Source organism: Diabrotica virgifera, chromosome 5 (assembly GCF_917563875.1).
Source record: "Diabrotica virgifera virgifera chromosome 5, PGI_DIABVI_V3a".
NCBI classification, from domain to species: domain Eukaryota; kingdom Metazoa; phylum Arthropoda; class Insecta; order Coleoptera; family Chrysomelidae; genus Diabrotica; species Diabrotica virgifera.
In genome coordinates, this window is record NC_065447.1 from 216,264,154 (window position 1) to 216,283,032 (window position 18,879).

Sequence of the window (18,879 nt, forward strand, 5' to 3'; positions counted from 1 at the left end):
TTTTCACCAATCACAGCTCACAACCTATAACATGCTTCAGTCTTTGACGAATGGATGAAACGTTTTGATACGGGGAGAGCCGCACTATCGAAGCGATATTGAACAACCAAAAAGTGTTTGTAAGGCTGGAAAAAATATCAGGATGATTAATCCTGGTATTATTGAATTGGGGGCTATTAAGGTTAGCCCCTTAAAACTTCGAGACGTTAATAAACTCCTAACAAAACATTTTGGAAAAGAGTGAAAAAACTAAGAAAATTTTGAGCTCTACCATAACGCTTTAAATAGGAATAATGATATGTTAGAAAACATTATTGATTCCGAAGAAAATGAAGGAGCTATTGAACATATTGAAGGAGAAGCTGATGCTTGTGATGAAATTTCAGATTTGATCCTTTAAAAATTTTTTGTTCCATAAATATTTGTATTTTTCAATAAAAATTTAGTTTCAAAGAAGATGTGTGTTTTTTGAATTCATATATTGTTTTCTCTGTTGCAAAATCGACAATCTCCAAGTGTTTGAAGCAAAACCAGAAAATTCCAAACTTAAATTGTTAATTACTTAAAATTTAATGTAAATAATTAAGTTTTTTTTGCATAATAAAAGCCAATGTACAAATAAATATAAATAACAAAAAAAAACAAACTTCAATAAAACGCTAAAATTTTATTAAAAAATTCTATTTCCTGAAAAATTTGTCTAAGTGGAGATTGCTGGTTTTGCTTTTAGACCCCTCTTCTTTGCTCTAAGGTCATATCCTCAATTATCCATCCATATTTCACATGGGTTTTCTCTGGTTCCTAGGGTATTTCATATTCAATTTTTGATCAAAATATTAAAAATAAAAAAACTATGTGGTTACAAAATTTATTGTAATAAAACATACATATTTACAAATCATCATCGACTACAATAATCAGTTCTTTGTGTCTGTACACTATGTACAAATGGCTACAAATAGGTAATAAATAAATAAATACTTTGATGTAAGTAACATAGTGATTTACGTTAAATGAAATGAATAAATCAGTAAACATTTTTTCAGTCTTCATATTTGAACGTTTTAACGCAAATGTGTTAATAAAAATAAAACAAAAGTAATGTATAAAAAGGATAGCTATAGAAAATAGGTTATTGTGGTTATAAAAATAAAGGCATTTCTTCAAAGCACTTTTATAGTAGTTGATACAGATAAACTTCTCGATTGTTAATATCGTAATCTTAAAATATTGCTATAGTGCATTGAAAAAATACTCCCAATATAGGTGATGAGGTAAGAGACACACAGACTGCGCCATTCCAAAATTATCTGACCTTCGTTCATAATTTCACGCCAAACAGTTTCTGTTTTCATCGTTTTTCATCGTTATTCAAAAATGCTACGATGAAATTATATATCTTGAAGGTGAAGTGTTGTTCAGCTTATTGGGAAATATTAACTATACCCCGAGCTGGGTGACTCAGTAAAAGCATAGTGGAATTGGAAAGTCAGATACTTTTGGCACAGACCTTTTATTATTTCTGAAATCCTGCATTCATTTCCTTGTCTACCACAAGTCATAAACATTGAGGTACTGGTTGGATACAAAATTATTTATTTTTATTTATAAGACTTTCTTAAAGCACTTGTATAAAGTAATGTTAATTTATTTGCACCTAAAAAGAATAACCTCTTTTAGGTAAAGTAAGTAACGTTTTTGGAATGATTAGCAGTCTTAACCTGGACAGCCTATTGAAAAAATAGAAATCAAAATATAACAACATATACTAATTGTCATTTATTTTTTTCCGGCCAGAAGAGCCTGAATTTCGTTAAGACTCTTTCCCGCAGTCTCAGGTAAAAATTTGAAGGTAAAAATAGCCGACAAAAGGCAGCAAATTGTGAAGAAACCAAAAGATCCAGATTTTCCTATAACTCCTGCAACTGCACCAAAGTAGTTAGTTAGCAAGAAGCCAAGGATCCAGCAAAATGAAGCCGTAGCTGTAGAGGCTACAGATTTGACATTTCCTGGGAACAATTCTCCCATAACTGCCCATGGTAGAGGTCCGAAACCAAGACAATACGTAATAATGAAGACTACAAGACTTAAAATTGGCACCCACCCGATGTTAGAGATATCTTTGTGCTGGTTATCTTTAAGATAAAAGAAGTATGTTAATACACCCTGAGATATGAACATGCCTATACCAGAAAACATCAATAGGAACCTCTTACCCCACTTCTCTACAAGAAGAGGAGTAGCACCGCTTGCTAGAACTTGAACAACTCCTATGATAATTGTACATATTTCTGGAGCTATAGACACGCCTGCATCTGTAAAAATGTTTTGACTGTAAAACAACACCACGTTAATTCCAGAAAGCTGTTGCCAACTTACTAAAGCAAGAGCTAAAAACAAAGCCATTTTTAATGATTTCGAATCAAAAATTGTCTTAAAAGTACCTGTAAAACTACCTTTACTTTTAAGATCTTCCTCTACTTGAAGTTTGATCACTTCTAATTCTTTTTGAGCTAAAGATTTATTTCCACCTCTTAATTTAATGAGAGCTTCTAATGCAGCTTCGCTATCATCACTCTGTATGAGGTAGTAAGGACTATCAGGTATGAACAAGAAAAATAGAACTATAAATATCACTGGAGGGAATAGTAATATAATATTAAACGTTTTTACTGGTAAATAAGGTCCAAGCGCATAAGAAAACAGCAGTCCAATTACTATGAACAGTTGCATAAATGACCCTAGTGAGCCTCTGACCTCATCATCAGATATTTCCCCAATATACATCGGCAAGACAGTAAAAATCATACCCACTCCCAAACCACACAAGAATCTAGAAACATAAAAATAGAAAACTGTGCTGGCCATAACATTCAATAAAAAGGCTAGTAGGAAAGGTAGTGTAGCCACCAGCAACGATTTTTTTCTTCCAATCATGTCTGCCATAATTCCTCCTCCAATTGGTCCAATAGCTGCTGCTAATGGTAAGAATGAGCCGACCCAACCTTCTTGGGAAGGAGTCAAAACATCTGCAAGTGGAGTTGTTGTTAAATTGTTTAGTTTTGGAATTTCTGGAGATGTCCATCCAAAAGCTGTGCCGCAAACAAATGATGCTATGTTAGCTAAAAAAAAACGATTGATTAGAGTTCTGGTCTTACATAGCTCGTTGATTATAATAATAATAAATAATATAATAAATTTGATAACATGGAATGAATAGGTATTCTCTTAAAGAACTCGCTCACGCAATACCTCAACAACGTAGTGCCTATAATCGAAAGAATCATATTGTTATATCAAACCCATAAATGTAAATACATATTCTTCAAATATACGCTTCTACAGCTGACAAACCAGATACAGAAGCTGAACAGTTCTATGAAGAACTACGGAATGCCATAAAATTAATAAAATCTAATGAAATAAAAAATATTATTCGTCACTATAACGTTAAGGTAGGAAAATAAACAGCAGAAGAAGTCATCGGACCTTTTGGCTTGGGATAAATAAATCAACGAAGAAATATATTAGTACGCTTCTGTCAGGAAGGAAAAGTGGTAATTACCAATACTAAAATCAATCACCCAGACGATTATATACATGGGAATCTCCACCAGATAATGAAGAACACAAAATTATAAACCAAATGGATTATGTCCTAATAAATAAACGATTCCAAAATAGCATTAAAAGAATAACTGCTTACACTGGAGCAGATATTGGCTCTGACCGTATGACACCAATTAGCCACTTTAGGCTTAAAGGTAAAATTATATCTAGGCTTCAAAACACATTGCATATAATATTGAAACTTTTTAAAATAAAACACTGCAGAAAAATTACAAAAGTAACTAGAAAATGAATACGAAAATGAATAATGAATGAATAATGAAAAAGAAAGCGTAGAAAAACAACGGAAGAACATCAAAAATACTATATATAAAGCTTCAAAAGATGTTCTGGGTTCCAAAAGAACACAAGCAAAGAAATATTGGATGACAGAAGAAATACTGGATAAGATTGAAGAAAGAAAAAAATTAGAATAATCATAGACAAAGAAATCACTACTAGTTGTAAGGCATGACTTTTTCTCAACTTTATTTTCTCAATAAAAAATTCAAAGAAATAACAAATACCTTCAGAAAACGATATTGGTCTATTTAGATATTGGTATTGATGGAAAAGATATTAGATCAATCCAGCTGTACTGGAATAAAAATGGTAGAATTAAAGATCGATCTTCTACACAACAAGTAGAAATTGTTGTGTAGACTGTAGACTATTGTTGATGCTCCCTACTACGTCAGTTACGAAATCATTCAGCATGCTATCCCTTTAGAATCCATCAAAGATGCCATACATCGTTTTAGTGTTAACTATAGTGAAAGAGTGTCAGTGCACCCAAATGGGTTAGCCGTCCAACTAAACGTGCTTGATGCCAATGAAATCCGTAGGCTAAAACGTCTGCTGTCATCCGACCTATCTACATCACACAAACTTTAGCTTAGTTTTTAAGGCAAATGTTTTTAAATTCGTACCCACAGTGTTTAACTTAGGTTTAGACAATATATTTAAAAGAGATTATTCATTGGAATGATACTCTACATATCATCAGCTTCATTGTAAGAAAAAAACGCTTGCTTGCTGGCAGATTGCAGATCTGCCTAGGAGTTAATAAAAAAAAAACAAGTAGAAATAAGTAAGGGAGTGGGAAAGGGCTGCATCTTCTTCCCTCTGCTATTTGACAATTATGTCAAAAAGATCTGTCCACTTGCACAGTAAAAGGAAAAAGGTATCAAAATAAATGGAATTCCCATAAATAATTTGCGATATGCCGATGATACCGCAATCATAGCAGAGAACATAAAAGAATTGCAAGAAATAGTAAATAATATTAATACGGTGGGAAAGGAATATGGTCTCAACATTAACGTCACAAAAACGAAATTAATGATAATCAGCAGACAATCCCATATGCAAGCACAGTTGAAAATAAATAACCAACTTATAGACAAACTTGAGAAATTTAGTTATCTTGAAGTTAGCCAAAATAGTAAATTTGGCCACGACGAAGAAGTGAAAATCCTAATAGCAAAAACTAGTGCAATTGAGCCAAAATTTGGTTCAATTTCCGAATCTCAAAAACTGTGTGGCCGTTAACATTTAATATAATATATGGACCTAAATAACACAATTATTATACAAATACCACAAATAACACAGTTTGGTTTAACAATAGAAAACAGAAAGCATTGTCAACAGTAAGAGGGGTAAAGTCATAATAAGGATCCAGATAGAAAATAAATATATTGAACAAGGGAACAAAGTGAAATAGGAGTCTGGATTACTGAAGATCTAAATTCGAAATCAGAAATTCTATAAAGAATAGAGCAATCAAAAGCAGCCTTTTTGAAGATGAATAAATATCTGAGTAACCAATGCTCAATCTACAAATCTGACATCGGATGGTAAAATGCTATATCCACTATAATAAAATCACAATAAAGATGCACTAGAAATAAACAAACCAAGACACCAAGAATGCTACAAGGGGCACTCCCAAACCATGATTTACAATTTATACACATTATAAATAAAAAATCATGATTTACAAAAAATTGTAAATGATGATTCGGGAGTGCTCCAACGTGTCTTTATTCGTTTATTTCTAGTGCATCTTTATTGTGTACTCAATTTAGTAATATATATTCTTCTGTATGGTGCCGAAGCTTGTACTGTTCATGTTACGAACTTAATGGTGTCGCACAGAATGGGAAGAGACAGAGAACTTTTGAGCACCATTAAATGAGAAAGACGGCATATTTGGGGCACATACTTAGAAATGATAAGTACGAGCTATTGCAGCTGATTATGAAGGGCAAAAGGGGTCCTGGTCAAGGGCGGATCCAGGACCGATTTTCGGGACGTGCCATGAACTTTTTTTGGGAGAGAGACCGGGGGTCTGGGGGTAATTTTTAAAAATTTGTTTTACAATGGTGAGTTTTAAGGCACTTTTCACATACTATTGAGTGCCATAAAGACATTCAAAACTTATCGTTTTTAAAGTATTATTAAAGTCAGTACCGATTCCTACACATTTTTTCGGATCCAAATGCAGTTCTTTCAACAAGTTTAATACTATCTTTCCCAATGCTTCTCCTGTCAGGCCTTCTTTTTCCCCTCATTCATGATTTTCACTAATTATTTTTATCTTCTCATAATCGTCAATGAACTTGACAAAGTCTTCACGAATGTTGTTATTGTGTACAGTAGGAAAAATGAAAGATTACCCATGAACGAACATATAAAACACGCTGTATTTTTCTGTCACCGTGTCACAAAAAAATTGGCCAACGCAAGTGCATGAATAATACTTATATAAGCTGTTCTTATAGTACTGGCACTATAGTTCATTACTTTCTGGAACATAGAAAATATGTGTTTAGTATGATCGCTCCTGGGTAATCTATCATTTTTCCTGCATAATATGTACATATCTCAAATTTAGAAAAAGCGTTTCCACGTGGGATACGTCGGTCGTTTCGTCAAATATGATAGGGTAAAAATTTGCACTTTGAACCTGATTCATTATTTGTTCAATTACTTGTTCACCACAACATGTTATCAATTGACTTTGATTGGTGCCACTAACGTATGTTGCTCGGGAGGATGCTGTGGATAGGTGTTGTTTAAGAATCTTATCCCCTGATGCTATTTTAATCCTAAACAATTCCCTCATTACTCGGTCCAGCAGCTTCTCCCAGAAGCAGAAAGACATCATCACGGTGGTCTCTTAGAGCAATAATTTGTCGACCTACGAACACTATAGACTCTACTATTGGTCGTAGTCTTTCTCTATTTGCTTGTATCTGTCTAGACCTCTGAGAGTCTATCTGTTTTTGTAATTGCATGGACTTTATGTAAATCAGCCAGTCACAACATGACCACTATATTATCAAGAAGAATAAATATTTAAAGACCTATCTGGTTAATACCTGGTCTATCTGGTTAATGTCTGACTTTTGCGGGTTGAGATAACTTCATGGTTTTGTATGGCTCCGTCCTTGCCCATGAGTTTGGCGAAAGATGTTAAAGGTTTCGTGACACGGCTTTGGGCTGTCATCCCTTTATTGTAACCATATTTTTTATTAGAAAAATAAAACGCAGTACTTGCAAAATTTTTAATGTGCGAAAGTACCAACCAACTCCTTTGTTCTAAGTGCCGGTGACCCAAGTAATGCTTAATTTCTTTTTTATTTTTTGTGTGTACAGAATTTTGAAATTGATACGATTGATGGCTGCCAAAGTCGTTCTAACAAATGGGACTTTGTAAAATTATCAACATTTTTATTTACAAAAAATCCTATGTCATTCTTGAAGCTTCCGTTACTGCTTTTGTTCAATTATAGTTCAGAAGATATAATATGTATCCCCTGTTTTGTACATATATAAGTATGTGTTTAAAACTAAAAATATTTCAACTGCAAATATTTAAACTTCTATTTTTTTAAATTCTCGGAGGGAGCCATGGCCCCATGGCCCTCTCCCTGGATCCGCCCTTGGTCCTGGTAGACGACAAATATCCTGGCTAAAAAACATTCGCGACTGAACTGGGTTGAGTTGAATACACAGACGCCCTTAATAAAAGAAAAGCAGAAGATAGAGACGAATTTGCAATGGTTATATAGCCAACCTTTATTAATTTTCCGGTGACCAACCTTTTTTTGTTACACGGATGACCAACGGGGGTAAAAAATGACCCCAGGTCAAAAATGACCTGGAATGAATGTTTTCAGCATTTAAATCTTCAGCTAACAATACATCCTCGTTTTCAGATACTATTTCATCTTTTATATCATCATAAAAATCGCTAGCAGTAACAATTTCCTGTAACTCAGCCTCAGTAAGATATTTGCGGGCCATATCTTATATGTACACAAAATACTAAGAAACTATAATAATATACGCCAGGAAATAATAATAATGACTAACTGTAGCAGACAGGAATGTCATGATTCGTACATAACAGGCCCCGCAGTCTAAAAATAGATTTTGATAACGCGCAGTGTAAAACTACTTGGAATTCCACATAATACACGGAATTTTTTACTAAACATCAACTTCATTTAGAACAACAACAGAATATATTTTTTATTCGTAAAATATAGGGAATTTTTTTTATTTCAAAAGATGAGGATATCTAGAATGATATTAAAGTCAAATAAAAAAATAATGAGTTAAAAATTGAAAACAGTTTTGAATTTATTAAAGAAAAACATACGCTGGGGTCCAAATTTACCCCCATTGGTGATCCAAAGGTTAATGGAGTAATCACTATAAGAAGAAGAATGGACGCTACTGAACCATTAAAGATTCGATGAATTTTTGTTTTTAAATATCTTTTTTTTTTATTGGACCACTGGTAATATATGCGGAAAGTATGTGCTGTTAATTTGTGTGAAAAATTTATTTAATTGTATTAAAATATAAATGGTTCTTATGATAAGATATCTACCTAATTAAAGTTACTTCAAATTATGCAAAATATGGATAATGTTAAGACTATTTATTTAACAATTATTTCATTACTGACACTACATTATTTCCTTTTATCATCACAAAGCATTCCGTCCCAACACAACTACTTGTCATAATCGTACAAGATAAAGTGAAAGAAGATTACTTCAGGTAATTTATTGTAGGCCCAAATCAGTTATCATTATATTGCCATGCAGATTTATTGTATTGTACGTTGAAATAACATCACTACATCAAGTATCTACATTAGGTAAATAAGGCTTACGCTCGGCCTTGACACTGGTTATAAATCAACGACTCATGTTTGTTGTATAAAATATTTATATAATGTGAACAAATCTGGGCAGACACGGAATGAAATAAATGATAAATACACACACCCAAACTTATATGGAATCACCATGTATTTCAAAGTAATATTTATTTCTTTTGAAAAAACTTGTTATTGTTGCGAAGATTAAAGGTTTTTATTGAAAATAAATAAATATACAAGACAATCGGATAGTACAGCCCGGTACGGTATAGATTATTTGCTTGAGTTGATAGTTGAACGAAAATAAATAAACTAACTTTTGCGTCCAAAAACGAAAATATGCCTCAAGTGGGGTTATAGAACTTACAACGAGGAAAGGTTATTGGTCTTGTGGAGAAAGTAATGTTCTCAGATGAACATAGCTGCAGGGCTAGGCGTAATACAGGGCGTTCTGTCCAAAACATATGCTAGGTAACAGGAACTAGGAAAGCTCAAAAATAAAGCAAGGGAAAGTCACCAAAAGTAGTAACGGCTCTCCACGATCGTTTAATTGTCCAATCAGCTGGAAGACACCCAACCATTTCTCACCTGCAGCTCCAAAGGCAGCTTTTGGAAGCTACATGTGTAACTGTTTCAGTTGAAAGGATAAGAAGAAGAGTTCGTACCAAGAAGTATACAGCAGGTGACAGTTATGGGTTCCCGAGCTATCCAGGCAGCATAAGATTGATCACCAAAATTGGTGTCTTCACCATCAAAACTGGAACATTTGGGAATTGACAAAATGTGCTATTTTCAAAAACAGTCAGAATTTAATGTAATCAGATGAAAAATCAGATGATCCACGAAATCGTGTACTTAGAGGTCGAGGGAGACAAGCAAGAGTGAAAACTGTCAGATCTGTTCACAAATGTACAAGGGGAAGTGTAATGTTCTGGAGAGGAATTGTGATCCGTAAAAAAACTCCTTTAATTTTCATCCAACCAACTTTAACTGCTCACAGGTATGTTGATAATCTGTAGTCAGGCTCTGGAGAGGCGCAACAGGAGAAAATTTAATTTTATTTCATGATAATGGACCTCTACATACCATTAGAGTGACTAGAGACATCATTGAAGCAAAAGGTATCCCTTGTTTGGAGTGGTCTGCTTGCTCACCCGAGCTTAATCCTATAGAGTATTTGTGGGATATGCTTAAAAGAAAAATTAGAGCTCGCCGGGATAATCCACAAAACACCGCACGGCTAGTACAAGCTGCTTTTAAAGGATGGAGCAACCTACCACAATAAAATGTTGATAATTTGATTAGGAACGTGCCCACGCAAACTGAAGCTTGCATAAGGACTAGAGGTGAAAACACTGACTACCACACAATACAAAAAAATAAATAAAAACAAGTTAAACATTATTCGTTTTCCATTGAAATTTTGTATGCTATTGACTTTAAAACAACTATTGTTTTTCTCATGATCATCTTTCAGTGCGTCACAGTTTTTCGATTTCTTTCTAACGCATTAAATTGTATGTGACAGAAAAAAACGCACGTCGGTGATTACATTTCGTCGGTGACATTTATAACATTTATTCTAGTTATTCTAGTGGTCGATAGATGGCGCCATATTAAAAAAAATTATTTTTTTTTAAATTAGGTAATAATATTACAAATATAATCTGTAGAATTTATAAGACTATACAAATCAAAGAAAGTACCATTTTATAAATGCAAGAAACACATTTGATTTGTTTTTATTCCAAATTGAAAATAAAATGTGACAACTGTCAGATTTAACTAAAATGTCATGTTAGAATAAATGTCATAAATGTGTATTATCACGGACTTACCCTTTTTCCTATCATTTGTTACGCACTGAAAAATGCTCATGAAAAGGACAATACTTTCAATTTGTTTGTTAAATACGTTATTGTTTTATTTAATTGTTGAGTATTTAAAATATAAAGGAAAAGATTCCTCTCATTGGTTGTATACCATAATAAAAACTTACTAATGAAGTAAAAACCTCACATGTAGGTAGGTGGTATATAATTTATTAAAAAATTTTTTCCAAAAATGATCCAAGATGGATAAAATCACAAACGTTTTCGGACCAATCAGTCCATCATCAGGTGGTAGAAACCTAAAATAAGCAAACCACTGTATTAAAAAAGCCAAGATGAAATTTGACTGTCTGAAAGTTAGGAAAATTACAACATGTGGTTACTTACTTCAGATCCAAAGTAGTTGGAACTAGCTACATATTTAGGTCAAAAGACCTTAATGTAATAATAATTATGCCATTTAGGCTACAAAAATGTCGACAATAAGTCGATGTCACAAGAAATTAAATTGCAACGGTATTACAAAGTGGTCTTCATCTTGGCCTCAAACTGACAGACTAAAATATGACATTGAACGGATATTGACAAGACCTTCTAGGGAATTTTGTGTGTATGTAGTTATATTGTATTTTAGAAATGCGAAAAATATAAAAAATATTTTTACTTAACTGAATGAATTTAATTAGATATTAAATAAATGAGTAAGAATAAACAATTTAAATTAATAGTCACATAAAATTATTTATGAAAATTTCATGGCGGTGAAAGCGAAAAATTTGCCAACAGGTAATGACGTCACTTGGTAAAAAGAAGAACAAAAAGAAAAATAAACTGAAGAAAAATAAAAATAAAATAAAAAGAAAATTATTAGATAATAATTATAAGGATAAGGTAAAAGAATTAGTGAATAAATCTGGAATTTGGCTATAATGAAATGTAATAATATAGTTGATAGTCATAATGTAACAGTATAACTGGTTGTCTAATTTCAAGTAGATGTAATAGGGTGAATAAAACACAACTAAGTAGTACCATAGTATTTTACTTAGTTGTGTTTTATTCACCCTATTACATCTACTTGAAATTAGACAACCAGTTATACTGTTACATTATGACTATCAACTATATTACATTTCATTATAGCCAAATTCCAGATTTATTCACTAATTCTTTTACCTTATAATTATTATCTAATAATTTTCTTTTTATTTTATTTTTATTTTTCTTCAGTTTATTTTTCTTTTTGTTCTTCTTTTTACCAAGTGACGTCATTACCTGTTGGCAAAATTTTCGCTTTCACCGCCATGAAATTTTCATAAATAATTTTATGTGACTATTAATTTAAATTGTTTATTCTTACTCATTTATTTAATATCTAATTAAATTCATTCAGTTAAGTAAAAATATTTTTTATATTTTTCGCATTTCTAAAATACAATATAACTACATACACACAAAATTCCCTAGAAGGTCTTGTCAATATCCGTTCAATGTCATATTTTAGTCTGTCAGTTTGAGGCCAAGATGAAGACCACTTTGTAATACCGTTGCAATTTAATTTCTTGTGACATCGACTTATTGTCGACATTTTTGTAGCCTAAATGGCATAATTATTATTACATTAAGGTCTTTTGACCTAAATATGTAGCTAGTTCCAACTACTTTGGATCTGAAGTAAGTAACCACATGTTGTAATTTTCCTAACTTTCAGACAGACAAATTTCATCTTGGCTTTTTTAATACAGTGGTTTGCTTATTTTAGGTTCCTACCACCTGATGATGGACTGATTGGTCCGAAAACGTTTGTGATTTTATCCATCTTGGATCATTTTTGGAAAAAATTTTTTAATAAATTATATACCACCTACCTACATGTGAGGTTTTTACTTCATTAGTAAGTATGTTATGTATTTGTTATTAAATTGCTTTCAAATAAATATTGTTTGACTTCGTGTGTTCGTTTTTTTAAAATCACCGAAATAATAAGAAATATCAGGTGATTCCTTATAAGTTTGGGTGTGTGTAGTTCTTAACAAGCACAGTAATATAGTTCTGAGCGGGGACTAGGCGCCCAGCAAGCAAAAGCACAATGTTGATAAGTCAATTAAGGTGACCCCAGGATTATAGCGCCTCACGCTCTCCAGCCTAACTATTAGAGAAGTATTTCATGTGAGAAGTGAGAGCCCACAAGCATTTTGCCTATTTGTAGGCTCTATAGCGCATCAGCATGCTATAATGGAGTAATGAGGCGAGGTATAGGGTTCCTGTTCTGTTCGGATCAACCCCCTCACCTCAAGGAATTTCACCAGCTGTATATCATTTTAAACAAGGTCTTCTACTCAGTAAACAAGCCAAAAAAGCCTCATTTCATGGAAACCCATTAATGACAGAATTATGACTGCCAGATTTTATACCAGATACCGTAAGATAACAGTTATTCAGTGCTATGCTCCTACGAACACATCTCTCCACGAAGATAAAGACATTTTCTACGAACAACTAGAACAAACGACCCAACAAGTAAACAAAGGCGATATCTTAATAGTGATGGGCGATATGAACGCTAAAGTTGGAGAAGACAATATTAATTTAGAAACCGTAATGGACAAACATGGCCTGGGAGTGATGAATGAAAATGGAGAGCGCTTTACAAATTTTTTCTCCAATCATCGTTTAGTTATTGGTGGAACCATCTTCCCACATAAAAATATTCACAAGGTAACATGGACTGCACCTGGTCATACAAGAGAAAATCAAATAGACCACATCGCCATATCAAAAAGATGGAGATCATCCCTTCTTGATGTACGAAATAAAAGAGGAGCAGACATCGCAAGTGACCACCATCTGTTAATTGGTACCATTAAAATCAAGATGGCAAAAAACAAAACCACAGGAAATACCAACAGACTCACATATAATCTAAACATATTAAAAACGCTCCCAGGAAAACACATGTTTAGGGAGAAGCTTCAAGAAAAAACAAGAGAACGTGAAGTAAATAGCTGGGAAGACTTGGCAAATATTCTGACAGAAATAGCTGAAGACAAACTGGGTAAAAAAGAGAAAGATAGGAAGGAATGGATATCAGATGAAACTGGGAATCTTATCGAGGAAAGAAAACAACTAAAAAAAGATATCTTGCAAGCAAGAACTGTAGAAGAAAGAACGAACCGACAATAAGAATATAAAACAGTAAATAACGCAGTTAAAAGAAATGCAAGAAGAGATAAAAGAAGGTGGGCTGAAGAACTGGCAAAACAAGCAGAAACAGCTGCACAACACAACAGGACTAGAGAGCTGTATCAAATTACTAGACGATTAACAAAAAATGGGCTTAACTGTTCGAACATTGTAAGATCCAAGACAGGTGAATTACTTACTACAACGGATGACCAAGTAGAGAGATGGAAAGAGCACTTTCAGGAGATGCTAGGCACACCCAGGGATAACGCAGATGAAATTGTTGAACACCCTCAGAATATAGACTTGCATATATCTTGCGAGTCCCCTTCCAAAACGGAGATAATAACAGCTATCAAATCTCTGAGAAATAACAGGTCCCCGGGAATCGATAACATTGCTGCCGAACTACTTAAAACTGACCCGCATCTAACCGCTGAACTTTTGCTCCCCATAGTCCGAGAGGTGTGGGAAACAAACCGCATTCCAGCGGGCTGGAAAAAAGGTAACATTATTAAGCTTCCAAAAAAGGGCAACCTCACACTGTGCAAAAATTGGAGAGGAATAACCTTGCTTACCGTCATAAATAAAAATTTTACGACCATCGTACACAAAAGATTAACAAACAAGGTTGAATTTCGAGCAAATCAAGCAGGTTTTAGACCAGAATCTTCCTGCATAGATCACATTAATACTGTGAGGGTAATAATGGAACAATCGGTTGAATGGAACACACCTCTATACATGGTTTTTGTTGATTTCGAACGTGCCTTTGACAGCCTATCTCATGCTGCTATATGGAAAATTTTAGAGCTAAGAAACATTCCACATAAAATAATTTCGATTGTAAAGTCACTGTACACTGAGGCGACGTGCAGCGTGAGACACAATGGGATCAACAGTGACGAATTTGACGTACTTACTGGAGTCAGACAGGGATGTGTGCTTTCTCCGTTTCTGTTTAACATAGCTCTAGACTATGTTCTCTCCAAACTAGACTTCGACACAAAAGGGATACGATGGACGTTAACCACACGCCTAAGTGATCTGGAATACGCCGATGATATCTGCCTGTTAGGACAAAGGTTCCAGGATGTGGCCGACCAATTGGAAACACTATCCACTGAGGCCAATAAAATAGGTTTAAAAATCAATATTAGTAAAACCAAATCCATGACAATAAACGCAAGGAACAACACGCTGTTTAATATTGACAACATGCAGATTGAAAATGGGGAAAACTTCACGTACCTTGGAAGTGTCATAACAGAAAGCGGAGGTACAGAAAACGATATTCGTATGAGGATACGAAAAGCTCAACAAGCATTCAGCATGCTTAACCCTGTGTGGAGGTCTGGGGAGTATTCCAGTCAAATGTTATATCTGTTCTACTCTATGGATGTGAAACCTGGAAAGTGACAAAATCCCTTACAGACAATTGCAGGTCTTTGTTAACAAATGTCTACGAAGAATTGTGCGTATTTTCTGGCCAAACACCATCAGAAACGAAGATCTGCTACACCTGACCCAACAAAATAGGGTAGAAAATGAAATAAAATCCAGAAAGTGGGGGTGGATAGGTCACACACTCCGAAAAGATAGTTGCAGTATTGCAAAAACTGCCCTAGAGTGGAATCCCCAAGGAAAAAAAAGAGGTCGCCCAGCACAAACTTGGAGAAGATCCATCATGGACGAGATAAGAAGTCAAGGAAAGTCTTGGAATGAGGTGAAGGCCCTAGCGCAAAATTGAACCCGATGGCGCGTCTTCACTGAAGCTCTATGCTCCACTTAGGAGTTCAAGAACATTATATATATGTCATTTCATTTCATGTCAACATATATCATTTTAAAGAGATATGCGTGCCTCACAGACTGTATTCATTTCTATTGCTTGCTTGCTAATATTATCAATCCGTTCCCGAGGCTTTACATTGTTTCTTTGAGCAGTATTCGTTTTTACGATTGGTAGGTTGCTATCTTTGCCAATCACCCTCCACATTTTATCCGGGCTTGGGACCACAGTATAAGGAGGGACAGTAAAACCTCTTCCATGTCGGCACTTTGATCTCAAGAAGTAATACCGGCAGTGGTGGATGCGGGTTTTCCCTGTTAAAACCCGTACGTTTCTACGCGACTAGCAATGCGAGAGTGGGGCAAAAGCGACTGGGAACATTGCGTGGTCGCCATGCGCGACTGAAGATTTTACTTCCAATTTTTCGGAGAGTGGTTCTACTGTCCATCTTTATACTGTGCTTGGGACCGGCTGTGGTAACCACAGAGCTACTCGATAGACCCCGAAATTTCAACAATTTCACCTCAGAGCTTCTAGCTCAAAAGCTCGAAACAGAAGTGGAAGATCAGGTGGATAAAGCAATAACAGAGCCGCAGGTTGTCTGAATGAAACAATATGGAGAAATATCAATATCGGAAAAGAAGTGAAAGGCAGAATTTACCAAACAGTAATCAGACCAATAATGACACACGCGGCAGAAATACGACCTGATACAGAAAGGACAAAAAGAATACTAGAAACAGCAGAGACGATAAGATATTATGGGATAGAGCTAGAAGTGCAGATTATATGACGGAGATACAAGGTGGACAACATTAATAACTGGGTGAAGAACAGAAGAGTAGAATGGAACGACCAATAAGCCGAATGACAACAAATAGAGTAGTCAGGACGTCGAGAGACGGTTCTCCAATAGGAGTCACCTTGTCAACTTGTTGGAGGCACCTTGAAAAACAGACAGTCATATCTGCATAAAACGAAGAAGAAGAAAAAGAAGAGCTTGCTAATATTTACAGATTCAAAGAAAATGGCTCAGTTTGTAATTTAATGAGATGTTGTCAAAAGGACTAGCAAAAAATTGAAATTAGGAGTAAAGATCCAATAGAGTAGAATTACATACAAAAATAAACATATACTAAGAAATTTTCAGTTTATGACACCTAGTAGAAGAATATTAAAATATTATAGAAATACATATAGGTAGATACGCTCATATGATATTCCCTATTGCATAAATTTTGATACCTTATATGTCAAAAGAAGCGGGATTGTCGAATATTTCACATCACAAAACGCTATATTTTTTTTTCAACAACCTTTGGAATGACACCAAACACAATCCCCCATACCAACTCCCCTATGGTAATGAAGGGGCCAACTCTGAAATCTTTATAAGAATCCCCATTTTTTACTACAGAATTGGATTTCTTTTGCAAACATAAAGTAACTTTTATTAGAGATAATTTTTCGATTGTGATTTTTCATTTTTCATTATATTGCAGATTCATTTTCTACGTAAAAACTGTATTGGGTAAGTACCATAAAATTTGTTTTAAGTTTGCATACATTAATTTGTTGACTTTTGATATCTAGTTGTTTTTTTTTGCGGTTACAGGGACACCTATCGTGAATGGAAAAAAATTCAGATAAAACTTGTTTGCTTTTTCACGTAGAATCCGAATCCGAATATGCACTAAAAATAGAGTTTTCTGTTTAGTATTTTAAAGTTGCCCACGTCCTCCACCAGGAGGTAGGGGTGAAGGTTTTGTTTGGTATCATTCGATAGATTCTTGAAAAATAAAGAATCATTTAGAAGTTTATTTCTCGAGATATTAAACCGTTTCCATAATTTTCCAAGGGTATCAGGAATTACCTTTTTTCCACTTATAGCGACATCTATCAACAATTCGACAAAAATGTTTTGAATAAAATTTGCTAACTTTTTTACGAAGAACACAAATCTGCAATAGAAAATGGTGGATCCTGCTGTAATCACATATCCGTCTACCACAAGACGTATAATATTCCATTTTTACTGTAGATAAAGTTTCACAGTCAATATTCCAACCAAACACAGTGAGTTATGCAACCAAATATACGTTTACTAGTGCTATTGATAAGAACAAGCCCTGGAAGGACATTTAGGAAAAATAAAGCGGTTTTTAACTTGCAACTTTTTGCATTGTGTTCGAGAAGGCGCCAGGAAAGAAGTATACAATAGAAAAATTGGTGGAAATGCATACCATAATCGCATCTATAGTGCGTAAAATACATTCAAAAGAGCTAAAAATGTCAAATTCAGTATATTAAGGCCTATATTTTGTTTCTTGGCGGTTTTTGGGGTCGCTAAACACGAAAATGTCATCAAAACCGTCCCCCCGAAGCATCTGGTGCCCAGGGATACTAATAAGACACGTTTTTTTGGAGTTTCGAGGGTTTTTGGTACTGAATTGATACAACAGATTATCCGGGAGTTTTTGGGGTCGCTGATCACGAGTACACGCCTTCAGAACCGACCTCCGGAGTACCTAATCCCCAGGGTCACTCCTAAGGCACGTCATCTTCTATAGTTTGGAGGGTTTACGACACTTAATTGATGTAGATTACTCGGGGGTTCTTGGGATCACTAAAAACGAATACGCCATCAGGACCAACCTCTGGACGTGTATCAGTGGTGACCCTGGGTATCAGGTGCTTCGAGGATTGGTTCTGGTGAAGTATTCATGTTTAGAGACCTCAAAAACCCTCGAGTAACAAGATCTGGCCCTCAATATACTGATTTTGATATGTTTATGTCGCTGAACACGAGAATGTCATCAAAACCGGCCACCTAAAGCACCTGGTGCCCAGGGTTACTAATAAGACACGTTATTTGGAGTTTCGAGGGTTTTTGGTACTGAATTGATAAAACAGATTATCCGGGAGTTTATGGGGTCGCTGATCACGAGCACGCGCCTTCAGAACCGAGCTCCGGAGTACCTAATCCCCAGGGTCACTGCTAAGGCACGTCATCTTCTATAGTTTGGAGGGTTTTCGACACTTAATTGATGCAGATTACTCGGGGGTTCTTGGGCTCACTAAAAACGAATACGCCATCAGGACCAACTTCTGGACGTGTATTAGAGGTGACCCTGGGTATCAGGTGCTTTGGGGGTTGGTTCTGGTGGAGTATTCATGTTTAGCGACCCCAAAAACCCTCAAGTAACAAGATCTGGCCCTTAATATACTGATTTTGATATTTTATGCACTTTGGATGTATTTTATCGTGACCAGACACCTCG

The 18,879-nt window shown here is 34.8% G+C and overlaps 1 protein-coding gene across 1 annotated transcript in view; it reads right to left on the minus strand.

The window, feature by feature from the left end:
- Positions 1-852: 852 nt before the first annotated feature.
- The window catches only part of LOC126884613 (facilitated trehalose transporter Tret1-like), a 90,385-nt gene continuing 72,358 nt past the window's right edge, over positions 853-18,879 (minus strand). Inside the window, exon 3 of the mRNA XM_050650670.1 lies at positions 853-3,122. Within this exon, the coding sequence (XP_050506627.1) occupies positions 1,780-3,122 (1,343 nt within the window). The 3' untranslated portion in view covers positions 853-1,779. The remainder of the gene's footprint in view (positions 3,123-18,879) is intronic.